The sequence below is a fragment of the Crocodylus siamensis genome, chromosome 11, assembly GCF_052110815.1.
Source record: "Crocodylus siamensis isolate JL-2025a chromosome 11, ASM5211081v1, whole genome shotgun sequence".
Lineage (NCBI taxonomy): Eukaryota > Metazoa > Chordata > Crocodylia > Crocodylidae > Crocodylus > Crocodylus siamensis.
In genome coordinates this window covers 5,948,076-5,976,029 of record NC_143405.1, presented here as the reverse complement: position 1 = coordinate 5,976,029, position 27,954 = coordinate 5,948,076, and the positions used below count along the sequence as shown (strand labels likewise).

The 27,954-nt window shown below is 54.6% G+C and overlaps 1 protein-coding gene across 3 annotated transcripts in view; it reads left to right on the top strand.

The window, feature by feature from the left end:
* Positions 1-27,954, top strand: part of RXRA (retinoid X receptor alpha) — a 195,150-nt gene that overhangs the window by 106,015 nt on the left and 61,181 nt on the right. For 2 of the 3 annotated variants that reach the window (XM_090021405.1, XM_090021406.1), the window contains one exon: positions 21,229-21,494. In XM_090021405.1, the coding sequence (XP_089877531.1) occupies positions 21,229-21,494 (266 nt within the window). Of the gene's footprint in view, positions 1-1,329; positions 1,409-21,228; positions 21,495-27,954 lie in introns of those variants that run through there. The other variant, XM_090021407.1, reaches the window with a different exon arrangement.

The following is a 27,954-nucleotide window of genomic DNA, read 5'->3' as shown; positions in this document are numbered from 1 at the left end:
ATTCTCTCCTCTGTAGATCAGGAGCATCGGGGGGCTCAGCAGGGGGCTGGACCCGATGGGCTCACGAGGTCCCCACCAGCCCTAAATTTCGGTGACTCTGTGAATCAGATCCTGCTGGGTTCTGGCAAGGGTCCGGCATACAGAAATGCAGTGCCCTGGGGAGGTGGGAGCTGCGAGTTGCCGGAGGGTTTTGGCCTCTCCCAGTCTTACCACGTTGGATATTGAAAACCCCACTGTTCGCAAAGGCTGAAATGAGGAGGATCCCAGCCTTTACCACCGTGCGCCGCGGAAATCGCACTGTTGCAATATCCAACCTGCCAGCCCTTGAGAAGAGCGAGGGGGTCTAAGGGAAGCCGAGCATGGGATGCTCCCCTATTGCTTTCACTGCTCTGGCACTTTTCCCCTTGGCTACCTGTTTGGGGTCTTCCTCCAGGGCTGGGCTTCGTGAGCTGTAGGAGGTTAGGCCACGTGAACGCAAGGTACAGCACACAAGGGGTTAAGCCTGTTGTTCCACGGCGGAAAGGTCCGAAAACCAAAGCTTTTATCCAAATCCTCCTCCCCTTCCCAGCCCCGGACCTCTTTATTTATCTGGAGGCTGCCTTGAATGCCAGGAATGCTGGAGTCCACTGGACATTGACCTGACATTGCCAAACTCAATTAACTGAGGCTATCTGATTGGATTCGGTGCATCCTAATTAAGCCTGGACCGCATCCAGAAATGCAAGCCTAGAGGCCACTTTCTACACAGAACGTCCTTCACTCCCACAGGGTTGCAAAGTGCCCGGGGTCTGCGGGATTTCCAAGCCCCTCTGGTTCTTAGGCTTCGGCGGGGATCAGGAGCCGGCAGCCAGATGGAGCAAGGCAGATCCCCCCACGACATTGCCGGTGCTTTGAAGGAGGTACAGGGGGTGCAATTCTGCCGTCCAGGGAAATCCACATGTTTGCCCCATGGCAGAATCAGCTCCTGCCTCTTTCAAAGCAGGTTTCGAGGGGGGAACGGGCTCTTACGCAAGGCGAACGGGATTTGGCAGCTATCAGGCCTCATCCTGCAGCACGTAGGCAGCCAGCTTGCTTCTCCCGGGACCTCCTGCCCCAGTGCAGAAAGCGGATGGGCAGGGTGAGGGTAAGAGGCTGGCCTCTGCAACGTGCTGCAGCGATGGAGAGGAGCGAGGACCGCCGTGCGGTCCCTCCTGCAATTGTCCGGTGCCAGAGACAGAATAGAGGATCACTTGTTTCCAATTAGGTGGTGCTTCTCTTAGGTTTCAGAGACGATGCTTTCTCTATGCCAGAGGTCACCGATTCTCCAAGGAGACCAGGATCTGGGCCAGGAGAGCAGCTTTCTTGGGTGTCAGCAACCTGCCTCTTTCCCCTGCTCACCTGGTATTTGATTCCAAACCGTGGCACCCAGGTGCGTAACAGTTAGCTGACATCCGAGGGATTGCCAGCAGGACTCGGTCTCCACGCTCGACACCGTGCCCCCGCTCCTGCCACCAAACTCCCTGGCCCTGTAGCCACATCAGGGGTGGCTTCGAAAGGCTACGGGAAGATGGAGGCAAAGAGAAAGGGGCTCATACTTGAGCTGTGGGGCAGGAGGGAGGCAGCGATATTATTGCATCAGGTGGGCTTCCCTTGTTGCTTGTGCTGGAAGTTGCGGTGCGGCCGGTGGAAAGCAGCTTGCAGGGCGTTTGATGCCAGCTGCGTGCTGGTGACAGGCACAAACGCCAGCCATGTTGGATCAATTAAACCCCATTATGCCAAGTGAATGACTGTAATTATCTCAAATCTGGATTAATGCATGCACACAGCCCCGTAATATAATCCGTCTGGCTGGAGCTGTTTGTAGGACGCTGTGCATGGAAAACAGACTCGGGAACCCCACAAAATAAGGCAATATCTCTCCCAACTCCTATCCCCGTTGCTGCTTTTGCTCACACTGCATGGGCATGGTAGTGGGGGTGGAAGCAGGGTGGGACAAGCCTCGTTGTAGCCTGGGCCAAACTCAGCCCTGGTGGGTGCAGGTGTGGAGTCATGCTCACCCACAGGTTAGGGCTGACGTTGCGTTATGGCAATCCTGGCTTTTTGTAGGCCCTATATGGCGGTCAGCGTGGACCAGGGGAGAATACCGCGGGTGCGGGCCATACATAAGACATCTGTAAGTAAGCAGCTTCCATCATCCATCTGGGCACGCACGTTTGGCAGTAAGGGCTGATCAGTGCTGTATATAAAGGACCCACAGGATGATTCAGGACACAGGCAACCACGGGGAAGGCTCTGTAAGTGAGATTGGGTGCTTCTTGACTTACACCCACGGGTGCTTTAGCCCAAAGGGTGCATGGATGAGGTGAACCCACCTCCCCCCGTGGCCTTCTGCATTACTTCTGTGCCAGGTGGGAGGTCAAATGCCAGAGTGGACCCTGCGCTATGGCAAGGGGCCGGTCTGGGTTCGTGGCAGCCTGGACCTGCCACGTGGATGCTGTAAATATTATTTTGTTGCGTCTCTGGCAGTCCTGAGGGAATGTGATCCATGTCTGCTATTAATAAAAAATCCCTTAGATTCCTGCAGTGCTTTTCACCACCCAAAAAGGCCTCAAGTGCCACTGACATCCGTCAGCAGCCAGTTGCAACCCTTGTCGTTCGGTGCAGTTTGACCACCTCTTGGTGATCCTGGCCTTGATAGTCTGGCCCCAGGAGGGTTGTCCTCTGTGAAAATATGGACAGCATCTTGGCTCCGACTTGCCTTAGCATGGAGGAGTGGGAAGACTGAGTGTTTTCAAAGGGTTAACACCCCCTGCCCTAGCTGCTAGCAGTTCATGTTACCCGTCGGAGAGCTCACTAACACCAGCCACCCTTGCACTGGTTGCTACTGTAATGGATCTGTTTGCAGACAGGGAGCCTGAATGCTGAGACCAGGGCTGGGCAGAAGGAGGTCAAGAAGGTCTGGGCCAAGTTTACCCTTGATTTGCTAAATCAACACCGCTGGCTTGATGTGGGAGAGGGTTAGCTTTCCTCCCCGCCCTGCTCCGGCCCCAGAGAGACATATAGCAACTGCGCCACCTTCCTCGTCGTTCAGATCACTACGGTTATTCATCCATTTTCCAGCGGCATAGAGAGTCCCAGACCGAAGTCACTTTGTGCTTGGTGCTCTACACCCCCACCTTAAAAACAGTGCCCTGAAGACCTTGCAATTTAATGGATTAGCTCGATCCCGTAAGACAAGGAGGGTGAATCTCCCCATTTTGCAGAAGGAACACTGAGGCACACAGCAACCGGGCTGCTCAGAAGACCTCTGTGCTGAACCCAAGGCCAGATTTCCAAAGGGCTTTGCACAAAGAGTGACCCCTAGGACACAAAGCCTCCTTCCTGGCCCAGAGCAGACCCCAGCTCTTCCAGTTTGGCACGCCTTCACCCTACAGCCCTCTTTCCCTCCATGCCTCTGTTGTAGAGAAATAGCCCCAAGGCAACCTGCTCCTTTGCTGGAGACAGCTGGTCCTAAAATAGCTGGGAACTACCCCAGCCCAGCTTGCAAAGCCCCCTCCCCACACAGACTTGCTTTCCTGGAGGGATCGGCATTCACTTCTTCGGCAAATGAATGCAAAAACTGAGCAGTGACCTGGCCCCATCCCCAGTGCCGATGCGGCAGGCCATGCACCTCTGGAGGAGGGCATCCGGCTGGGGGAAGGTGGGAGGCTAATCGAAGCTGTCCCACCCAAGCCTCATGGCTGCTCCAGGTGGAAGTGAAAGGCGCCTTTCCAAAAAGAGAAAAGCAGACTTATTGCTGCAGCGGCTGGTGTGCAGCACGCGTGGGTCTCATTGTCGCAAGGCCCTTTGGGACATGCAGCGCAAAACCGAATCCTATTCCTTTTCTCGGCAGAACGACCCCCCGTTTGCAGCTCCCCCTCGGAAACACGGCCCGTTGAAGCCTGATCTGCTCCGAGCATAGCAAGGGCAATGAGATCGTTTCTAATTTGCCTGTAGCCCATCGAAGAGCTGTTGTGTGTAATTAAAAGGCCATAATCATCTGTGGTGACCTGTGGGGCTGCAATGCGTTCCCCTCCGAGAGCAGCCACGCAGCCGGCAGCCACGGAGGCTGCCGAGGGCTCAGAGGGGGAGCCTGGACTACGCACGCCATCTCAGTGCAAACAAATCCCGCTCTGCTGGTTCCTTGCAGGGCAAGCGGCCGCCGTTAGCGGATGCTGCCTGTTCCCTAGGAAAGGCTGGATGCTCTGCATTGCAGGCCCTGTCTGTTCTGCGTCGTCCCCGCCCCAGACTCAGCTTCAGCAGGAAGCTGGAGTGCATGCCACCTTCGGGGCCATTCTTCCCCCTTTTTGCCTCCAGGTTTCTTGCAGGGGCAGGTAGGCAATCATCCCTCCGTGCCCGTCACCCTCTTCTTTGCTCCACGGGATAATTTGAGCTGAGGCGGAAGAGGTGCCCCTCGGGCGCAGCTTGGTCTCGGGGCGGGTGACCCATTTGGCATCCGCGCTGGGTTTGCTCCTGGCTGCCGTTTGGAGGGATTAACAGCAGCGGTGCAGGAACGCGGTGATGAAGAATCAAACCCTGCGCTTTGCAAGCCAGGCAAAGTTATGGGCTCCTCGGCTTCCCCTAGCTGTGTCACCTGCCTCCACACACTGCTCTGGGATGGAAGTGGCCATACCGGGCTGCTCCTCCGGGCCAGGCTCTGGGGGTCATCTGGGATCTCCTACTTCCTTCGCTTTGTGTTCAAAAGCAGGCGCAAGCCGAGAGGTTGGTGCAAAACCAAAACCTGGTCTGCTGCTAGCTGCCCCTGCCAGCTTGTCTTCTTCCTCCGTGCATTGGTGTGGTTTGGGCTTCACATGCAGATTATTGTGGTGCCTTGTGGGACGCTGGAGGACAACAGCCCCAAGGAAATGCATCCCTGGGTGTAACTGCATTCAGCATTGGCAGAGCAGACCCAGGAAGAGAGCGGAAATAGATATAAAATGATGCAGCAGTTTGAGATTATTAGCACCCAGTCTAGCACGTGCAAGGGAGGGTGTTGGGGCCGTTCTCTGCCACCAACTCCCAGGGAAACCCTCTGGCAAGTCACTTAGCCGGTGTCTCAGCGGTGACGCCGCCTGACCTAGGATCAGTACAGTAGAGATCCTGAGATGCTGTTGCACGGTGCTGACCACGGGCAGAGCTGGCCTCGCCGGTGCTCACAGGCTGGGCCTTGCACTGCCAGCTTCTCATTTCCCGGGGTGGCCGGGATGCACGGGGGGAGACGGCCCAACGGCTCCGAATGACCAGACAGCCACTAGCAGCAACGGCAAGTCAGGCCTGAAAGGGTCCCCGCATTTACCCACTGAAAAACCGCTGCTGGCCCAAGAGCTGCTGGTAGCCGGCACTACACTGCGGCTATTATTGCCTCCTGCGACAGTGGGTTCCCAGCCAGTAAATTAGGGGCACTTGCTGAGAGACGCTGACAGCAGAACAGAGCGCATTGTACGAGCGAGGACAGCGCCGGCCCGGAGGCCTGAAATAGGAGCCTGTAATTTTTCAGGGCTGTTGTGACATCTTTGCACAAGCGTGTGATTGAGTCACATTTGCTTTATCAGCAGAATCCTTGTTTGCTTCAGTGCCCCCTCCCTTCCCCCACTGGCCTGGGCTTTTTCCCGTGATGCTCCGGCGCTTAGGAAGGGCCAAGTTTTGAAGCCCGTTCTCGCTCTCCCCCGCCCCCTTCCCCTGTTTCGTTAACATTTCGATTTCCCTTCTCTCTCTCAACTCCTCGCCCTTTCCATGCTTCAGAGGGAAGTGCTCATGTTTCCTGCTCCTGCCCTTCACCGTGCAGCCCCCTACCCCACTACTGAGCAGGGCTTCAGTCCTTTGGGGTTAGAGTCTCTTCTCATTTACTCAGCCCCTACCCCGGTGGAAAGACCCAACGTGTCACCCTGGGCACCGTCCGTCTTTGCTCAGTGTTCAGCGAAAAAGCAAAGCAACCGGTGGGAAGCGCGAGGAAGGGGGCAGAGAGTCAGACTGAAAGCACCGGAGGATGTCACAGCATCCCGTAGGTTAGGATGGGTGGAGATGCTTGGGATGAGAACAAGGATCCAGGGTTTAAGCGTGCTGAAATGCAGTGTGCGCACAGACCACTTTTTTTTTTTTTTGCACAGACTATTTTTTTTTTGCTTGGAAGAGCCAAACAGGGAAGTCGGTAACATCCGCGCGTGATTGACAGGGCAGCGCGGGGAGGGAAGGATGGGACACGAGAATGTCCCCGCGCCGCTGGAAAGCGCCGAGCGACCTCCTTCCGCGTTGTTCGTCTTTGCCACGTTCCCACTCGGGGATGGGAATAGCCCCTCCAGGCTTCCTGCTGGACCCGCGGCTCTGGCACAGGGTAGGGTTTTCCGTGGGCTCCCACGGGGTTGTGACGACAGCAGCCTCCAGCCTGCTCTGCAATGAACTCTTCCTCTCCGGCTGCGCTGCAGCCTGTTCCCATGGACATGCACGGCTAGGACCTACCTTCCAGCTCCCATTGCACGGGCTGCCCGGGATGCTTCGCTCGCAGGAAGGATTCCTGTTTCACGGCAGGGAAACTGAGGCAAGAAACAAAAGGAGCCGTGTTGCCCAGCGTGTCCTGCTTTCGAGTGCCTGTCTCGTCAGCAGGGACTGCATTTAGCTCCCCTGGAAAAATCAGACCCTTGAGTCTTGGGCTGGGCTGCCAAAACCAAAGCACTGGAAATCAGTGAGATTTGTGTCTGAGCGAGCTTGTAGCCAAGCTGGGAAGAAACCCGCGGTCTCTTGAGTCCTGACCTGGGCTTTAACCACAAAGGTCTTCCTTCCTGTGGGCTCTGGTCCATTCTAATTTTACTCGCTCGGGCCCTCCCGGCCCTATATTATATCCGGGACGTCAAGAAGAGCATAAGGAGTGCAAGCAAGCGCCGAAGCCAGATGGGCCGACGCGTCAGCCACTGTACTGGGCCATGGTAGAGGGTACGGAGCCCGCAGCTTGCCTGATCTCTCACCACCTGGAGTTTCTGTGGGAAATGCTGGCTAAAAAGGCAAAAAAATCTTCCCGATCCAGACCGTGGAAAAAGATGCATTTAGGTTTTGGCTTCTTTTGTTGGAGGAAAGCAGGATGTTTCATTGAACCTATATGGGGGGTAGGGGTTGGGCTGGGCAGGGATTAGCCTGCAGCCTTACAGTGGAGCAGCTCCTAATCGGTGCTGTGATTTCAATCCATGTCCCTTGTCATGTCACCTAGCCATCTGAAACTAAAACACTTGCAGTGGGGGTGTCTTAGCAGGGAGAGGGTACCATGTGCTGCGTAGTGAGGAAAAGAGTCCCCAGAGATGCCAAGTGAAGGGTGATTTTCCTCGAGCCTGGCCAGACACTGAGACCCAGCCTTTTTATTGGTGACAGTCCCGAAATTCAGGCCAGCTTTAGGCACGTTCACCGAGTCTCGTTCTGAATGACCCCGGAGCCAAGTTTTCGGGCTGGATTGAGGGGCTTTAGATGAGACACTGTGGCTGCATTTGTGTTTGGCTTTGGGGTTAACCCTGGTCACAGTCAAACGCTGTGAGGCAAACCCATCTAGCCCCAAATGCAGGGAAAATCAGTGTTTTGGTGAATGCAACTCACTGTGCAAATGTTGCACAACTTTGCACCCAGGAAAGTCCCAGTCAGCCCTGGGCACTCACAGCCTAGGAGTCAGGCTCCCAAAATACGCCGAGAGATGGATTTTAAAAGAAAAAAGGAATCAAGAAGATTTTAAAGAAGCACTGAGCACATTCTTTTCATTTGCCTCGTGGATGATGGATGTTTAATGGAGCCCGAGGTCTCATTTTCAAGTTCTTCTCTGCAACCAGGAGGACTAGAAATGTACTTGGAAAAAAAAATAAGAGTGCAGATTTCTGCGAAATCCTAGAAGCTGGGGCTGTAGGTAAACGGCCAGCTACGGTGATAAGCAGCAGCACAGTTTGGATGAGGTGGCTATATAGGGGATTCGGGCACATGACTGCCTGCAAATGCAGGATGTCCCTTCCTCTCCTGGGCTGGTTTTCTTCATGGTGGTGGGATACAAATAGCAATACCAGGGCAGAGGCTAGTCAGCATCTATGCCTTTCTCTTGCACACGCAGGGTTTGGGCACAGGCTCCAGATTGCAAACTGTAACCTTATTGCCATGGAGAAAGCCACGTCTGCCTTTCCTGGTAGGATGGGATCAGCTTTCCTGAGAGGGCTAGGAGAAATTGCAGTGCCTAGAGAGGAGAGGGTGTGATGGACTTTGCGCCAGGAAGGAGTATCTCTGCTATAGCCTGTGGGTTAGAAGCCATTTAAAATGCCATGTTCACTCCTTGTTGCTGTCTGTGGTCAGGGATAAAAGTAAAGCACTAACATCTTGTGGCATTTTTTGCATGAATGCTAGTCTGCCCTGATGTCTGACCCAAATCTCAGTTTCAGCGGTTGCTTTCTAGGTGGCCTAAACTTTCCCCAAACTCTCACAGTGGCATACAGCATTCCCCATTGCGCCGTTGTGTAACGATGCTGCGTGCTGCCAGGCTCCACCCTCGCCGCACCTGGATTTTGGAGGTGGCTCTTATGATCCCTGCATGCCCATTAGCAAAGTCTGCCAACTGCTTTGAGCTCTTCAGATGAACGGTTCGCTAGGAAAAGTTGGATGGGATTGCGTGGGTTTATGGACAGATCTTTCCTATGTGCCGCGTTCAAGAGGAGCTCAGCTCCCCACAGAGACCCCACAAGGAGGGGCTGGATTTTGGAAAGCTCGGTCCATTGGGTGCATGATGGCGCCGAGCTGTTTTGAAAACCTGAGTATGTCCCAGCAAGAACTGCTTGCTTGGACCGGCCTGACTAGCTTTGAAAATCTGGCTCTGGTGGTGACTGCCTATTTGGTCCCTAGAGCTGCGACTGCTCAATGCAGTGAGTGGTGTGAAGGCAGGGGAGTGACAACCCAACTTTAGCACTTCCTGCTAGTGACTACCCAGAGTTGATCTGCTTTCTGATTAAGGAGGAAGAGAGGCAGGGAGGAAAAAAAAATAAAAGAGGAAGTGCTGAGATAGGCTCTGGGCCGCTTTCCAAATCTGCAGTGGGCACGTGGGGCATCTAAACAGGCCCCCCAACTTGCCTGCCCGCCTGAGGTGCGGCACCGCAAAGCCGTTCTGTCCTTGCTGTGATGTGCAGTCCTGATTTTGCCCCCAGCAGCCAGAAGCACAGGTACAAGCATCTCTTGCAACTCGATTTTTTGAGCTGACTTCCTCTCTCGCATGCATCAAAACCAGCCGCCCATTGACGAAAACCCGTGCTTCAAGGCAGGTCCACTCCAGCAAAGAGTCACCAGTGCAGCTGCGCAGGGCAATGCACCGTTGGGTCACTACAACTGCGCCCAGGCTTGTGCCACCACACCAATGTTTTTTTCCTAAAAAAATGCCATATCATAGCCTTAATACTAACCCAGCAAAAGTTTTAGAGGGGGGGATAGCCAGAAGGCTAATTTGGATACAGAGAGACACAGCAGGACAGATGCACACAGTAAAAGAAGAAACACCTCCATGCCGCCAAAATGAGAAAATGCCATGGAAAAATCACCGTGAGAGCCATTACTCCCAGATGCTTTTGGTGCTGCATCTACAGGAAGGGCTTTTGCTGACGGCAGCTGTTTTAGTCACTCCTTGCCACTCACCGTCATAGCTGTGCCACCAAAAATTCATAGTGTAGACCTCATCCCAATCTCTGTGCCTCAGTTGCTTGTCTATGAAACAGGGATGATAGCATTGCCACAAGCCCTCCTCTCAAGGGTGGCGGAAGGCTAAGTATAATTTGATTATGAGGTGCTTGGATATTGGTGCGTTAAGGACCATACTGGTACTTGAGATACATAGAATGAGGTTCTTGATCTCTGCAGTGGACCGGATCCAATCTTCTGGATCCTTGAACCTTGCAAAAAAGCCAATTTGCACCTTGCAGCACATGGCTTCATGGTTGGTGAGAAGAACAGGATTTCAGCACGTCACGTTTGGCTTCCTATCAGCGGGTGCTTTGAGACTATGTGAAGACTGTCTGTACTCAGTGTAGGAAAACTGAGAGTCTGGGAAAATAGTTGCAATTTCAGAATGGGAGGAGAGGGGAAAATGCCTCAATAATGTGTTTTTCTTTTCTTTTTCCCTTCCAATTTAGAAACAGACATACCCAACACAGAGTTTATTTTGGTCTTAAACTAGTCATACAAGACTATTTCAAATGACAAAACTCCATAAGAAAAACGAGCAGTGCATACCAGGTGAATAACTATTTCCTTTGTTTAACTCAAAATGTGCTTTGGGAATGTTCCCTCTGCCCGGTCCTCTTAACTGAAGTCCAGACAGCACCCATCAGTTTTGCGTTCACTTTTTTAGGGACTTTTTAAAATCTGGAATTCTGTTCCTTTTTTGTTTTATGTCTGAAAGTAGGGACAGGCAACATATTTGCATGGCTGTAATTGGTATTACTCCAGGGGACAAGAGTAGCAGACAGACAACAAAAAGCCTGAAAATCAGGGTCATCTCGTCCTGCCTTATGCAGAATTATCCTTGAGAAGATCTGAGTCAAACTCTGCGTGTGTAAATCGCATTGATATAGGTGCCGTTTATGTCCACCCCTAGAACACCATTTGCTTAAGGCGAACCCTGTTTCCCTGCAATAAAAAGGTGCAGTAGCACCCATTCACTGTATAAGCTCTTCTGAAATAGCTGAAAATCTGCCTGTTCCTGAGCCTAAGGTCGTTTACATGGGTTTACAGAAGCAAGGGAAATTACACCAGGGTATGTGATCGCCTGTGTGCTTGTCCAAACTCAGTTACATGGTTTCATCATTGCTCGAGGTTTTACAGGAAGGCTGGTCACCTGGTCTCACGGCATCGTCCTAACTGCTGCACCTTCCTTTGATGGGACCCTGACGTGATGAATGAATGCAACTGCTTTCACATAGCCTATACTTGTTGGTGCATGTCTGGTCACAAGAACTAATCTGTCCCCACCAGAATGCTGCCCTGAACCAAGCAGGATGTGGCCAGGGTTGGGGATGGCAAGAGGCAAACTAATCTAGTCCAGGTGAGCAATATCTGTTTTAAAGCCCTGCGGTGCGCTGATTCCCCCTGGGCGCGTCTACATGAGACACTGTAATGCGCAGAAGACTATTCAGTTCTATTACTTAATAAAAATATAGGCTAGGAATACATAATACTATTCTATCAGTGTGTCATGCCAAAAGCTGTGCTAATGCACAGGAGAATTGGTCTACTGTGCATGAAGTGTTTCAAAAAACATTCACCTTTGCCAGTGCGCCTTTATGTAGTACCTCATATTAGAGGTACTAAACTTAATGCACAGTAGGAAAGGCACATTAATGAACGTGGAGATGTGCCCTCTGTAGTGATACTGAAGAAATAGATTTCCTCTCTATATGTTTAAATGGGTTTCTTTTCAGTGCAATACTTTCAGGACAGAGGCTTTGCGTTCTGACGGCTCCGTGTGGGGAGAAATCAGTTGAGAGAGTGGGAAACAAAAGAGGGATGGAAAGGGCCAATAATCTAAGGGGGAAGAAACCATCAGGAAGAGAGAAGATGAGAATCAGGCTGAAAAGCAGAGCTGTTTGTCATAGTGCCGGTGTCTGGTATGAAAATTGGTTGGTTATGCTTCTTGGGAGCTCATTCTCCGGCCTGGTGTCTCCCTGCCCGGAAGGACGTAGGCTAAGAAGGGCTTGCACCTGCGGCTGCGCTGATGCAGAACTTGAGTCTTCAGGCACCCTATTGTGAAGGCCAGCTGCAAAAGTCAACTGAGCAGGCACAACAGGGACATCTCCAGTTTCCGCCTGCATCTGGTTCTGCGTGCCAGGCTGTGCATTACTTCTCCTTGCATGGGGCTAACTTTGCACAAGTGGGGAGAGGGGGCAGAGTGACCAGAAAGAGAGGGCGAGGATGCAGGCACTCGGGCATCCGTGTGTTCCTGGTCACCCGGTTGGGCCTGCTGTGTATTATTATAGAGTTGTTATAGCCTGCTTGGGCCTCGGAAGTGAGCAAGCAGCATGTCAAAGAAAGGCCCCGGCATGCAAAGGTGTAGTCCAGAAAGGGTTAATTTCTCATGCTATCGTCTCTCCCTTCCCCTTTTGATTTTTAGTAGAGCCAGCTGTGTGCGCTGGGGGGGCGGGGAAGGAGGGGGAAGGCATTTGCTTTCCCTCGTCCCCTTGGTTTTAATAAGCTCAGAGTCCTTTCAAGCATCTTTGCACTGATGGCTTTGAGCGAAGGTGGCAGGGGAAGAAGCAAGGGAGGATCTTCCCCAGCTCCCTGCTCCTTCCCCCAGTGCAAATCAAAGCCTTCAGGTCACAGCGCTCCTCCGTGACCATCTGGTGCACGTGGCATGTACAAACGTCGAGCTTCTGGGACCATTTTTCCTTCTCTTCCTCCTGCTGCTTCTGCGTCCTCGCCCCAAGACGAGAAAAAGGGCTTCTCTGGATGAGACATGTACTTTGAAAGCTGCTTCAGGGTTTTGCCAGGTCAGCTGTAGATGCACACACAGCTTTGCTCCTCCAGCTTCCTTGGCACTTTGACTAACGATTTTCCCAGGACAGAACTTAGGTGCGAGAAACAATTGTGCTAGAGCCAAGGGGATGGCAATACCGGTGTGTGGGGGGTGGGTATCTTGAGTAGATTTTCATTTATTCATTTGTCTGGAGTCTCTGTAAATTCAGCACCCATGAAGGATGCTGGCCTGACTGCCTTGGAGGTGACCAGCCCTGTATGGATGTGGAGGGCGGTAATGGCCCAGCTTCTACATCCACGTGCCATCACCCAGCCACGTAGGAGCGAGTTCAATCCTGAGGGTCTGTCCAGCCCTCGGCTTTTTGACTGCGGGCTATTAGTGTCAGCGGATTACTCTGTGGCATGGATGCTCCTCTGCCGTGGCTGAGCTATGTAAGACCCACCAAACCCACTGCACGTGGGTCACCGAGAAGAGGACAGCCTTCGCTGCCCCCCTACCTGGCGACCAACAAGGATAAGGCTCCTTCCCAACTCCCTGAGCTGTTCAGCTCTCATCACACCCAGAAGGTTTGGGATACCGCAGGTTCACACGAGATCAAAGCTTTTATTTATCTGGGGGAGGGACTGTGAGATCATGCGGCCACAAAAAACCCCAAACCCCACGGTGCAAAATGCATCTCAGCCCTGCATCCAGCTGCAGTCACAATCCTGCATGAACATGAGGACTGATTTGGGTTGTGGCCTAGAAGCTCTCTTGCTCTCGGTTTTTCTATGTCGCATTTTATTTCTGTTATACATTTTGCCGGTCGTATACTCACAGATTTAAAGCTACATTTTAGACAGCGCAGGGCAAGAGGATGTTTGTGTTAGGTTTTGAAGGCTCAGGGGTGAAGGTCATGCTGCTATTGAAAAAAATGGTATAGGTTCAAATTTGGGAGTGTTCAATCCTGGGACTTCGGTCCAGCAGCCTCTCCGCTAAAAACCTGCATGCGTACACAAGAGCATGCCTGTGGATTACCACTTCCCTCCCCCCGCACGCATCCAGGCACGCACAGTGGCGCGGCCGTCTGACGCAGCCCAGCACAAAAGATTTGTCCTCTTTCGTTTTGCCTGGAGGATTTTTGCAAGAGTAGCTCCCCCCTCCAAAAAACCCCCAAATCAAAGCTCACGCCCAGTTCCTGGGAATGCGTCTGCCTGGAGAGTGCAGCATGTAAACAGGATGAGTAATATCAGCCAGTTCAGGAGTCTGCGTGTGTGCGCACATCCACGTGCATGTGTGTGTGCTCACGCCCGATGTACGGGTTTGCCGTGGGTTCTAATTTTACTATAAGTTGCTGTACGCCCAGGGCAAGACCCTTGGGCTGCAGGCTTGGCCGTGGACCTCCTTTGTTTTCAGCTGCTTTCCAGGGCTGCTGGGTGTGGGCTGGTGTCGTCTAACCTTCCTGCGACCTTCCCCCCTTAGTGCATTTGCTTTTAATATTCAGGACCTGGGTTTTCAAAGGAAAGACCCTCCCTGCCCCTGCCCCAGGTTCCCTTCCTTCGCTCCCCGTTCACAGGCCTTTTTGTCCCCCCTTCACCTCTGCTGGGAAGAGATTCAAGCAGGGCCTCTGCATCCATTTCTTCAGCGCAGCCTTGTGCACAGGTGTGGGACAGTCCAGCTGGCTTCCTCCAGCCCTGCTTCCTTCAGCTGGGGATCGTGAGTTAGCCCTCATCTCTGGTACCCAGGTTGTAGCCGTATGGGTGTAAAGGAAAAAGCAATCAGGACTCGTGGTTAGAGGCGATACCTTTTATTAGACCAGCTAGATTTTTGCAAAAAAAAATTAAAGAAATGATTTTGCAAAAATCGAGTTGGTCTAAGAAAAGCTATCACCTCTGCCACGAACCTGATTGCTTTTTCCTCATCTCTGGGGCATTCAACCCGTTTGGTCACCATTTCTTGCTGTCCTGCCCTTAATGCCTAGATTCAGCCTGGATGCAGCTCAGGCAGCAGCAGAGCAGGTGACTGTGGCACTGTCCCACCAAGTGGCTTATGCATGCCCAGGAGGGAAGAAATATCTTCTGAGGTTGAAGGACAGGTCTGTGCCATCCTGTTGAATCCTTGCCTCTTTACTGAAATATCTCTGACCACAAGTTAGCCTGACGGAGCATAGACCGTGCAGTCGTTAGAGAAGCTGGAGCAGCAGAGAGAGTGCAAACTGCACGTGCAAGCTCATGCCACTGTGTTTGTGCCCCCAGGGAGTGGGTCTGAGACCCTCTCAGTTTATTACACGGCGGGCATGGGCAAAAGAGACGGCGGGGGAGGTAGGGTTTATAGCTAAACCCGAACAGGAATCCTTTGTGTAATCACAGCTGCTCCGACGGCCAGAAGCAGGAGCACCAGATGGAGTGGGGATTCCTCTCGCATGATTCAGGGATGCTGGGTGGTACTGGCGGTGGGGAACACCTCCACTGGTGTCACGGCAAGGTCCCATCACTTGCTAAAGAGCACGGGGTCTTCTCGGTGGGAGGCATTTCGTGAGGGCTCATGCAAGTCCTTCCATGCTTGCTTTTGTCGTCGGGCCAGTCAAAACCCTCTGGCTTTTTCCTCGGGCTAGTTTATTCTCTCATTGCGCTGTGGAGAGAGCGGTGCTTTTGGGAGCCAAGCTGATGGAGCCCGGGGAAGGAAACGGAGTGGCCCTGCGCTCCATCCTGGGTCGCGTGCGGGGGGCGTTTTGATTCAGCATCCTGCTGCATGGACGGGAGATGCTGCTAGCCAGGCCCCTGCCAGGGGGAAGCGGAGGGATGCTCAAGTGGAGTGAGTCGTTCGAGGTATTTGTCCACGTGTGGTCCCCACCGCTGCGGTCTCCGAGCCAGGAGCTGAACGCAGCCGCCCCAAGTCCCTGGCCTGGGTTGTAACACAAGACCATCCTTCCTGTGAACTCTTTCTGAACCAAGTAGCCGGGAGCGCGGGAGCCAAGCCGTGATCCACGTTAAATGCCCCGAAGCCACAAGAAACTTGCTGGTGTTCAGGTTCTGTTGCAAATGTCTTGCTCGGGCCAAGTGACACAGAGGGCTTTGCTGAGGGCTCCTGGCTGACTTGGGACCAGCTGATGCTTTTTTTTTGTGTGCATCAAACCATTGCTAAATTCACGGTGTCCAACACATACCTACAACTTAGTTCTTTCCCTGGGGCCACACGGGATGTTTGCAGCATCTCTTGTATTCGAGACCCTGGAACCGGCGTTGTTCTCCTCCCCGTGCTTTAGCAGAGGAGGGTTTATACATGAGTTCACAGTGCAGACCCTCAGGGTGACCTGGGGACTCTCTGTGAGCCCAGGGCATTCAGGGAGCCTGGAAAGGAGATGCTCTGCTCCACATATTTCCAACTGGGTAAAAAATAAGGCATTCATGCCACAGGCCGCGCAACCTGTGGCCTTGCAACATCACCCTGCCTAGCAGGGAAGGAAATTGGCTCCGAAAATGTTGCAACTTTGCTTCCCACTCCTGTTTTTCTGAACCTAATCCCTTCCCTTTTTGTGTTTGAGCCCCCTGGGATCTGGTTTCTGGCTCTTGTCTGGGAGGTTCAAGAATTCATAGTTTCATAGTTAGTCAGGTTGGAAGGGACCCGAGCAGATCATTAAGTCTGACCCCCTGCCATGGCAGGAAAGAGTACTGGGGTCAAACGACCCAGCAAGGTATTCATCCATCCTCCTCTTAAACGCCCCCAGGGTAGGAGCCTGCATCACTTCTCTTGGAAGCTGGTTCCCGACCCTAGCCGCCCTGACCGTGAAGTTGTGCCTCCTGATATCTAACCTAAATCTACCCTTCGCCAGCTTGTGACCGTTATTCCTGGTCACTCCTGGCGGTGCTCGGGGGAACAGGGACTCCCCCAATGCCTGCTGATCCCCCCTGACTGGTTTGTCACAGGCCACGAGATCCCCCCTCGGCCTTCTCTTGCGGAGGCTGAACAGGTTCGGGTCCCGTCGCCTCTCCTCGTAGGGCCTGCCCTGCTGCCCCCTGACTATGCGGGCAGCCTCCTCTGGACCCTCTCCATGTTGTCCACGTCCCTCCTGAAGTGCGGCGCCCAGACCTGGACGCAGTCCTCCAGCTGCGGCCTGACCCGTGCCGCATAGAGGGGGGGGATCACCTCCCTGGCCCTGCTCGAGATGCATCTGTGGATGCACGACAAGGTGCGGTCGGCCTTCCTGACCGTGTCCCCACACTGCCAGCCCATGTTCATCTTGGCATCAATGATGACTCCCAGATCCTTTTCTGCCTCTGCCCTGACGAGAAGGGAGATCCCAGCCTGCAGGTATGGTGCTGGTTCTTCCTCCCCAGGTGCAGCACCTTGCACTTGTCGGTGTTGAATCCCATCCTGTTCTCCTCCGCCCACCCCTGTGACCTGTCTAGGTCCGATTGCAGCCTACTCCCCCCTTCTAGCGTGCCCATGTCCCCCCACATCTTAGTGTCATCAGCAAATGTGAACAGGTGCTTTTTACCCCCTCGTCCAAGCCGCTGATGAAGATGTTGAATAGTGCGGGCCGAGGCCCGAGCCCCGGGGGACCCCACTGCCCACGTCCCTCCAGGGCGAACATGCCCCGCCACCACCGCTCTCCGGGTGCGGCCCTCCCGCCGGTTGGCAACACGTCTGACTGTGCGGGGGTCGACACCGCAGCCCCCAGTTTCTGAATGAGAACGGGGTGAGAGACAGTGTCGAAGGCCTCCCGAAGGTCCAGGAAGACGACGTCCACTGCTCCCCCTGCGTCTAAGGATTTGGTGACCTGGTCGTAGGCGGCCGCCAGGCTGGTCTGACAGGACCTGCTGCGAATGAACCCGTGTGGGTTGCCCCTCAGCATAATCTCCCCCCGGCCCCTCGTGGGCGTGCGCCAGGATAACTCTCTCAAAAAGCTTGCCCAGGATCGAGGTAAGACTGACTGGCCTGTAGTTCCCGGGTCCTCCTTCCTCCCCTTTTTGAGGATGGGAACCACGCTGGCCTCTTCCAGTCCTCCGGCCCCACACCAGAGCCCCACGAGGGCTCGTACAGCCGTGCCGGGGGTCCCGCAATGACCTCGGCCAATTCCCGCAGCACTCGGGGGTGGAGATCGTCCGGACCGGCTGATTTGAACACGTCCAGTCCCGCCAGATGCTCCCGGACTAGATCTGCCCTGACCCTGGGCCTGGGTGCGCCTCCCCTGGGGCCTGGGGGGGGCCGGTGGGGGGCTGATCTGGCCCCTGCTCAGGAAAATGGAGGCAAAGAAGTTGTTAAATAGGCTAGCTTTGTTGTCTGGTGTGACAACCAAATTTCCCAGCGTGTCTTGCAGGGGCCCCACATTACCTGGTGCCTTCTTTTTGCCCCCTGTGTATTTAAAAAAGGACTTCTCGTTGTCCTTGATCCGGGAAGCTCGTCCCAGTCCCATCTCCGCCTTGGCCTCCCTGACCCCCCCCTGCATCCCCGAGCCACCGCAGTGTAGTCCTCCCTGGGGGTGGCCCCTCCCTGCCATCGGGGGTGCGCCTCCCTTTTAGCTAGGAGACGTTCCCGGATCCTTTTGGTGAGCCACGGGGGCTTGTGCGCCCTCCTGCTCCCTTTGATCCGTGTTGGGATTACCTCCCTTTGGGCTTGGAGGATCGTCTCCTTGAGGAGCGACCACTCTCCTTGGACACCCGGCCCCCCCCCCCCTCCGGGACCTCAGCGCTTCCCCGACTAGTCTCCTTAGCTCATTGACGTCCGCCCTCCTGAAATCTAGGGCTGCTGCCTTGCTGCCGGCCTTGGCCACCTTGCGCTGGATGGTGACTCCCAGCAGGCGATGATCGCTGTGGCCCAGGTGGCCGAGCCCCCTCACCGGGTCGCACCCGTGGCCAGCACCAGGTCCAACAAGGCGTCTCCCCGGTGCGGTGGTGCACCTCCCGGGTTAGATGGAGGTCCTGCATTCGGGCTAGGGACCTACGTGAGTGGTCAGACCTGGCTGACTGCTCTGCCCAGCAGATGTCTGGAAAGTTCAGGTCCCCCATGATGGCCACATCCTTGGACCTGACAACCTCTGTGAGCTGGCTGAAGCATTCCTGGTCGAGCTCTTCCCCGTGGTCGGGGGGTCTGTAGTCAACCCCACCATCAAGTCTCTTTCCCCTCGATGGCCTTGGATCCTAACCCAGAGCACGCCCGTGTGCCCCCCCTCTGGCCCTGTGCTACCTGGGGAGGATGGGTATTCCTCCTTGACGTAGAGCGCCACCCCCCGCCTTTCCTCCCTGTCCCGTCCCTCCTGTACAGCCGATAGCCCTCGGTACTCACCGCCCAGTCGTGCGTTGGGTCCCGCCACGTCTCAGTGAGCCCCACTGTGCCCGGGCTGGTGTCAGCTAGCAGGAGGGGACGTTCCTCCTGCTTGTTCCCCATACTACGAGCGTTGGTGTAGAGGCATTTGAGGCCTCCTGTGGATGTGTGCACTGGCCCCCTAATCTCAGCATTGCCCGGGCCCCTGTTGCTTGCCTGGGTATACGTCCGCTCGTCGGTCTAGGCTGGGCTGTACTTGTGGGTGCTGCTTGGTTTAGCGGTCCAAGGCTTCCTCCGCCCTCGCCTTCCCCTTCCCCCAAAGAGCCTATTTTAAAGAGTGATCTCCTCAGGGAGGGAGCCTCTTTCTTAGCCCTTGTAATCCTGTTATGTCTACAATTTGGGGAAGCCAACGGAAAGCGCGCTGCCTGCCAGACACAATGGGCACCGCCAGCCTACAAGGGATTACGAGCTGTGGTCGGAGCGCTCGGTGCGGAGACGACACAGCGGCCCTTTGTCTGGCCCGTTCCCGGCGCTCATCTCCTGGCTTGGGATATGTCATGTCCCCCCCATCCTGGTGCCTCTTTGCGGAGGGAGGCTGCCACTTCCCCAGCCCTTGCCGCAGCGAGCAGGCCTGCAGACGTGCCCGGTGAAGCGGCCAGCGGGACAGCCTTGCAAGGAGGCAAAGGCAGCATCTGAGTTTAGCACGCTACTCATACGAGACCTGTTGGGAAGCTCCGGGACGAGTGCCTGGGATGGGGATGCTGCAGGCCCTGGAGCAGACTGGGTGTGTGAGCTTTGGAAAGACACATCGCTTTCTTTCCAAGCGTGCCTCTCTGTTCACGTGCGTGAGCCTGCAGTTCAGTGCTTCAGGCCCCCCTCATATGATATCAATGCTCCCCTGGATTTATTTGTGGACAAAGGATGCTCTTGGTTGCTACCTGCGAAGGTGGAGGGATGGCCCTGTTCTTCCTGGGGTCATATTTGGGCCCAGTGCATTGCCTAGCTGTTCAAGCAGGGCCCCATCACACAGGACTGGAGTAAATCAGCAGTAACCCAATGGAGCAGGTATTATGGGCCTGGCAGAGACCTGCTGGGTTTGGTGCATCGACCCTCAGGCAAACCACCCTCCAAAAGCCCCTGCCAACTTCAAAGCCCTGCAAAATGGGTCTGGCTCCGCCAGCCTATAGTCACTTCTGAATTTCAGGCCTCTGCAGAAGTGGGACAACAGCAGTGGGACACACGGAAGAGAGAGAACAAGCGTGAGGACCCCCTAATTGTCACCACCCCAGCACAGCTCTGAGTGGGGGCAGGCGAAGCCCTCCCCTGCAGCCCAGAGCCCCGAAAGTCTTGCCATTCCTCTTGGCAGCCTCTGCAAAGGCCCATTATAGAAGCCTGCTTCCCCAGTGCTTTGGGTTGTTTTTCAGGCAGCGTGACAGGATGAGGAGGAAATGTGCCAGGAATGACTCCGAGTCTCCTCTCTAGAGAGAGCTGGAGTCTATTTTTAAACCCCTGCTCCCCCCCAACCCTGGGCCTGCAAAGGAGTTAGGGGGGCAGGCGGGAGGTTCGCAGCCTGGCGGTTGCCGCTTGCAAAAAACACCTCCGCAAAAGCGAATTCCAGCTCGGAGACCTGAAGCGGCGTGAAGCAAGGCAGAGGGAGCGGGGCATCCTCCTCTCCCTGGACCCAGTGTAGACATGCAGCTGCCTCCTCACAAACCCACAAACATGTACCCTTCTCCATACACACAGACACACACACACACAGTTCCCCACTCACAAAAAATAATGCACGCAAGTTGGGAAATACTCACCACACCCCTGTTCTCCTCCCCCTGCTTTTCCTTTACAAATATAAACTCCAGGCACACACATCCCAAGCAGACACATGGACACAGGCCACAAGCTGGGATACTCTTTCCCGATTACAAACATCTCACTTCCCCCTCAAAGACATGCAAACGCTTCCCTCTGCAAGCATAAAATACACAACGCATGTGCTCCCCTCACGGGGGTGCAGAAATGCACCCTGCCACTCTCAAGCACGCATGTGAACGTGCACACACAGTCTGCAACCCACGTGGACTACACTTATACCCCCACACAGAGATTCAGAAGTACATCCTAGGTTCAAGATCCTGTAGCAAGTCCTGCTTATTTTCCTTCTTAGAAAGTTGGCATCTAGAGGCCTCAGACGTGGAGCAGACTTGTGGTAAAACACACGACCAAGGAGATGGTTGTGATAACTGTGTCATATGCAGCAATCCCAGTTGCCCAGTCGTTGTCAGAGGCTTTTAAGAGATGGTGCCATATCAAGCTGGGGTGGAAGGTGCCCGATGTAGGGGCTGCACTGACTTTTGCACTAGAGAGAGGTGCTGGGAGGAAGCCGTGGGTGGCTGAGTGTGGGGAGTGGAGTGGGGCTGGGGGCTGGCACCTTAGTGCTTGGCACCATCGCTAGACTATCGTGGAGGGAGTTTTAACCTTGGCCTTTGCTTTGTGTCTTGCAGATTTCTCCAGCCAAGTCAATTCCACCTCCCTGAACTCCCCAACCAGCCGGGGGCCCATGGCTGCACCTTCCCTCCATCCATCCATCGGGCCGGGGATCGGCTCCTCGCTGGGCTCAGCGGGCCAGCTCCACTCCCCCATTAGCACCCTCAGCTCCCCCATCAATGGCATGGGCCCACCCTTCTCCGTCATCAGCTCCCCCATGGGACCTCACTCTATGTCAGTCCCCTCAACCCCCAACCTGGGGTTCGGAACCGGCAGCCCACAGGTAAGCCAGGAAGGGGGAGGCAGGGGAGACAAGATTTATGGATAAGCAAGAGGGGAGAAAAATAAACAGGAATGGCTGGCAGGTTTCTTTTGGGGAAAGGAGCAGTGATCTTACCCCCACCCACAAAACTGGAGGGGTGGCGAGACCTGTCTTGAACCATGCCAGTGGCATCCCTTTCTCAGGTCCTTCCAAACATTAGTAAAAGTTCCTTGGGGTTGCATCTACGCGGGACGCTGAGTGCACAGGAGCTCGTTACTGCTGTGCAGTAGCATCACGTGGCACAACGAGTGATACTTATTGTGCAGTAGTAATGAGCTCGTGTGCAGTCAGAGTCACCGAAAAGCTGTTTGGGGACCCCATCGAGCAGTAGCCCCAGTTCCTGTACAGGCATTTAGCACTTGTGCATGCGAGTTGCACAGTAACAACCGTGCAGTCAGCTGTGTCGCACCCCAACTCTGTGCCTGAATTTTGGGGGACTCTAACCAAGGCAGCAACAGGAGACTGAATTTAAGAACCAGGCGGCCTGGCTTCCCTCTGCGTTCTGCTTGCTGGAAGGCCCGGGACTTCAGTGGAGTTACTCCCTGTTTAAACGAGAGGCGTGCCAGACCCCATGTATAATGGTGGGTTTCGCTTCAAAGGGTCATGGACACAAGCTGCTTTGCTGGGCTTCCTGTCTTTGGGCAGCAAAGAAGCAGGGGAGAGGAGAAAAGATGACTCTCTGTATTCTGGGATAAGCTGAGGATCCTCCCTGTCCTGATACAAATCGGAGCAGCCCCCAGGCTGCTCTAAACTGCGCCTTTGCTGCAGTAAGCCCTATGGCCCAGGTAAAATATGGGTTGCATGTAGTACAGTGCGGCCCTCTCCCCCTGTGCTGCATTGTAAGCTCCTTTCCAATGGCGGTAAGATGACCAGGGGACCTTTCTTTATGCCAGGGGCATTCTCCAGGACTTTGTTCTGCCCTGCCCGGGGCCGTTTTACGCTGCTTCCCCCTTCGCTCCCTGGCTGCACTCGCTTCCCTTTTCTCGCAGGGGAGAGTGGTGTGGAGGAGGGGCTGGGCTCTGCCGACTGAAGATTATGTAAAAACCTCCAGCTATAAAGAGATAAGCCTGTTTTAAAAATAGCGGGCGCTGGGAGGGCTGGCGGGGCCCTGCCACCTGTTGCTGGCTGGCTATGGGGTACATGTTTAGCGAAAGGGCAGATTAAGGAATTGGCTCCCACCTGCCGCTCGCTGCTGGTTTATTTATTTCAGAGCTGCTCTGGGAGTCAAACACCTGCCGGCGCCTTTATTTTTGTATTAGCCTGATTTATTTCTAGGGCTAACACACTAGGGGACATTTTGTGCGTGCCTGGGAGGACGGATAATGTGGGGCAATAGGAGTGGTCCCTCGGCAGAGCCCATCCTGAATCAGTCTGAGCTGCTTCTACCGGGTTGTAAGTTGCTGCAGTGGCACGGGACCAGGTTGGGCAGCACCTGGGTGCAGGGTCACGGATGGGAGGAAAACCAGTTGCCTCTATTCAGGGCCTGTGGCTGGGCCTGATGGGGCATAGTGAGGCTGTGAAATCACCAGGGTGCTTGCCATGCTCCCTTTCTCTTGCATCCTTGCATCTCCCCATCTCCAGAGTTCAAGTGCAATGCCGTGTGAACCCAGACATATTCCTGCCCCCAGCACGGAGTTAACCCTGGGCTCAGTGGGGCAGACAGGCTCCTGGAAACCAAGAGGAATAGAGGCAAGCGTTGCTTTGGAGCCAGCCACTGCCCAGATAGTGCCATGAGAGCAAAGCCAAGGCTGGGGGAAGATGTGAAGCTGTAGGAACGCACGAGCAGCGAGCGAGGCGATGCGGGCAGGGTTTCAGTGCAAAGCCGCGGCTATTTTGGGAAGCCGAGACACACGGGCTAGGGGAACCGAAATAAACAGGCACCAAAAGGAAAAGAGGAATCGAGTCTAGTGGAGACCGAGTGCCATGGCATCGCTGGGCCCTGATGGTCCCTGTCATTTGCTCATACTCGGTCTTAAGTGGTTTTCCTGGAGGAGACATTTAGGACGTTTTCAGTCTACTGGGTTTTTCCATCTGTCCCCTGTCTGCAAGCATTAGGCCCCTATCTTGGCAGTGGCGGGAAGGAGCTACCTGCGCCAGCTCGAGAGGGAGGGAGTTCCCAGTCCCATGTGCATAGGTGGATGAGGGGAGGCCTCCTCTTGGGGAGGAGGACAGCAAAGGCAGGAGTACAGGAGCTGGCCCCCCTGCCCATCATGGTACCAGTCCACAAAGCGCTGGGGTTAATGAAGTGTGTGCTCCTGCGCTGCCGAGCGGAGATCGCACTGATGGAAGGTGGTTTGAATCAGATGGCAGATGCCACTTGCCATCAGGCTATGCCTCGTTAGCTCTGGAAAGCCAGCCGAGCAGAAGGACACTGGGAGGACTGAGGTGTGCAAGGCAAGTGCTGGGAATATGCAGCCCTCTTCTTGGTGACCCATGGGGTGGGGGTCTGGACACGCACGCTCTGCCCCGTGGAAAATCTGGTCCCGGCAGCATTGATGGCTGTGCACAGGGGGGCAGTGCAAAGCCACGGGCTCTCCCCAGTGGATGCTTTCGGTGGCACTGCACTAGGCCAGGGGTGCTCGGGGAAGGTGCTGGCAGTCTGGGCCAGCTATGCCATCTTTCCCAGCTGCATCCCTGCTCCTCTCCGGTTCCCTTGGAGAACTTGAGGACCCTGCTGCGGCTGGCGGAGGGGCTGGCCATAGCACAGGCGGGTGCCGTGCCAGCTTCCCTGGCAGCACAGCTTTGCCGCTGCTCGCTCTGACCTTCAGCTCCTGCTGTTGCAGGTCCCACCCATGCTGCTCTGCAGACGCACCTCGCTGCTGACCTGCGGTGACCCAGTTATTCCACTCCGGGGCCTTCCCCAACTCTTGCCAACGGGCTTCACTCTTCACCTCCAGTGCCTCTTGCTATTCCAGTTCTCAGGCCCCAGACAGCTCCGCTGATCTGACCTGCCGTGTCCCCTGTTACTCCTCTCTTGCACGCACCAAAAGGGTCCCCTGCAAGCAAGGCTTCCAGCTCGAGCGCCTCGACCCGCCCCGATTCAGCTGTTCTTAGGAAAAGTAGTGCCGCCCCCCCCACATCCTCGGTTTTCTCTTCCAAGTTACTCCAAGACGATTTGCGAGCACTGCAGCCTGAGAGATCCCCTCTGTGCGTGAGGTGCCAGGACTGTCCCCACCCCCCCATTTTAGGAATAGGAAAACTGAGTGCAGAAAGGCTAAGGGGTTTATCTTGGGCTGTAGAGCCAGCTTTTTGCAGCTGGGCCCAGCACCCAGGAGCATCTGTCGGGACCACCCACAGCACGTGGCATGTTCCTGAAACTAGTGCCACGGCAAGACAGGTGGGGTTTATTATCTTTAAACGACCCTAGAAGGTGTCTCTGGATGTTAGATGTTTCATTGGAAAGAAAGAGAAAAGTGACCTCCCGGTCTCCTTCTCACTCCCTCTTTTTGCTCGTGCGAGTGTCGTCGTGCGCAGAAACAGAAGCAATAGCCTGTGGGTTGGTAGCAGACCCCCTTTTCCCCCTCAACAGCAGGTCTGGAGAGGCCTGGGAGAGGTGAGGCATCATGAGATGTGGAGTTCGATCGTAGTCTCGGTGTTGCCTCAGATTATCGACAACAGTTTTGTTCTTTTGGAGGATTCCTCGGGACTATCTTAAGTCCTTTAGCTCTGGCTATTGCCAGCGGATGGGACTTCATCAGCAGAGCTTAAAAGGAGATGCTCAAGCTAGAGGAAGGGAACCCAGGAGCCCGGCTGCCCAGGGCAGTTCTCGTTCTAGGCCGCGCTGCCCTGCACCCGTGGCACCCTCCGGATATGTGCGCGCCGAAAGCAGAAGTAGGTGCTGTCAGGCACTCGGTGTGAAGCTCTGGGCTGGACTCGCTGTCTCTCTCACCATGGCTCCTTCAGCCTTCGCTTCACAGCCTCAGGACCCAAGAGGAAGGAGCAGCAGGCGCCAGGGGAGAGTGTGGGAACCGAGAGGCGCACGTGTAGCACTGCTGCGGTTTCAGGAGGTTGCTGAAAGAGGAAATAGAGGCATTTTCCCATCTATGGGCACTGACTCAGCAGCTGGTTGGGGCTCCTGCTGACTCATTGGGGCACACTAGCCAGCTTGGGGACCCAAGGGACGAGGCGCAGGTGCTACTGCGGCATCGCCAGCCTGACACTCGGATCCCAGTGAGTAAAGGAGAGTCTTCCCCCACGGAGCTGCCATTTCTACCAGCCCCTCCCACCCCTGCATGCATTAACTCCTCCACCCTCTGCCATCCAACAATGCTTGACTCAGTGGAGATCACTGAAGGAGCCTTAGTCCCTCCAAGCTCCAGTAGCAAGTTGATGTGGAGAGCAAAACGCGGGACCCCCGGGCTAAGCTGACATCCTCAGCTCTGGGAAGGGCGTGCTCCTAGCAGCCAGAAGCATGCACGCTCGGTGCTTCCTCATCCCTGCACCCACGTGCCCATGCCGCAGCCTTGCCCACTCACGATTGCCATCACCGATCCTTCTGGAGCACGCTTAGTGACAGCGATTTTAAAGACAGGGGCTGCAACCAGCGGCAGTTCCTCCTAGGGAAGACTGGTCAAAATACCATTAAGTACTCTAGCCAAATTTGAACCTGCTCCAAGGACCTTGTGTCCTCATTTTCATGCTCCAAGGACCTTGTCCTCTTTTTCAAAGCATTCACTAGGCGTGTCTCCTTGCAACAGGACTGAGCTTGATTGACATCAACTGGTGGGGTATAATGGAGCACGTATGTACAGGGGCCTGCAGAGCGCACTGCAAGATGCATCTCTTTCAGGTAACACTCCACCTTCAAAACACCTGGCTGCCCACCAAGGACTGCTGCAACTGTAGATCCACGAGACCGTAAGGGACCCGGGACAAGAGAGGGAAGTCTTCCTGCCATGGCAGGGGGTCGGACTTGATGATCTGTTCAGGTCCCTTCCGACCCGAGAAACTATGAAACTATGAAACAGGCGGCTGATGGCCTTTGACGTTAGCATGGTGCGCAGACACTTAGCGGGCAGGGGCCAGGTCCCTGGCTCTTTAAGGAGCTTCTAAAACTATGGGGAGTTCAGAAAATGAAACCTGATATGGTTTGCCAGAAAACTCTTGTGCAGTCGTTTTAGTTTGACCTCCTGTGTGATGGAGGTTTTAGAGTCGGGCGGTTCTTGCATGAAGCCAGTAACTTCTGGATGAACTGAGAATCCATGCCACCCATCCAGCCAGATCTCAGGCGACAGAGGACCCATCTCATCTCTGAATTGGATTAACGAGAGGCCTACAGCAAGCATTTAACAAGCAGAACGTGGGAAATGCATATCTACCCCTCCGATCCCAGCTTGTTTTGTTGCTGCTTCTCCTCCAGGGCTAGCAAATTGTACATTCAAGTCATTGAGAAAGCCGAGACCGAAGATTTTCCAGGAACGCTCTGGTTGATGCTCTTGCAGGAGATGCCTCGCACTCAGCAGCATTATTTTTATGTTTCAGCTTCTCTTCCCCGATCTCTCAAGGGCAGCTGACAACAGCGGAGTCCGAAGAGGGAAGAGAAGAGATTTTTCTACCGTGCACGTGTTTCCTCGTATTGCGTAGGAAACGGGGCAGGCAGCCAAAAGGGGACATTGGAGCGGTTCAGAGGAAGTCTTAATGAAGACAGGATGGAGGAGGAGGGGTGGAGCAGGGCTGGAGAAGACACGAGAGCCCTTGTGCTGACTCAGGGGAAGAGCCGTAGGTGGAATTTGAGGAACCAAAAGTGCATGGTCATTCACAGGGAAACGAGACGGCCAAGGGTGGGCTAATGCAGACAAGCACCGTCGCCCTCTATCGGAGCACGTCAGAACAACTCTGCTGCGTGTTCAAGGCCGGACCCTGCAAATAGCCAGCAAAATGCCTGGCCTTCAGCTTGGAGGGATGGCTGGTGCAGGGGGGTGGCCCTGAAGTCCACCTCGATCGTCCCTGTGAAGCCTGCAGAGCAAAGCTGCAGTCCGAGGTAGACGTGCTCCAAGCTCATTGCTAGGGAAGGTGGTGACGGTCATCGTGGGACCCCGCAAATCCCGCTGTCTGTCTGCGCATCTGTTCATCCATCTGCTGGCTTTAGCCTCTTTTCTACCTTGTGGAAAATTCATAACAGCAGCTGTCTCCCAATGCCTGAAGAAGGGCGTTTGTGTCCGAAAGTTTGAAAAAGCAATCAGGACTCATAGGACAGGTGATCTCTTTTATTAGACCAACTAGATTTTTGCAAAAAAAAAAAAAAAATTAAATCTTTAACTGCAAGCTTTTGGGCATAAACACCGTTCATCAGGCATTGGAGAAAAGACTGTAAAAGTTCTCCCAGGTAGAAATGCAAGTTCATATTTCATAGGATTTCACCGAGGAGTCAATAGATGGAAAACTCCTCTGGGCAGGCATTTCTTAGTTGTTAAGGTGTCTC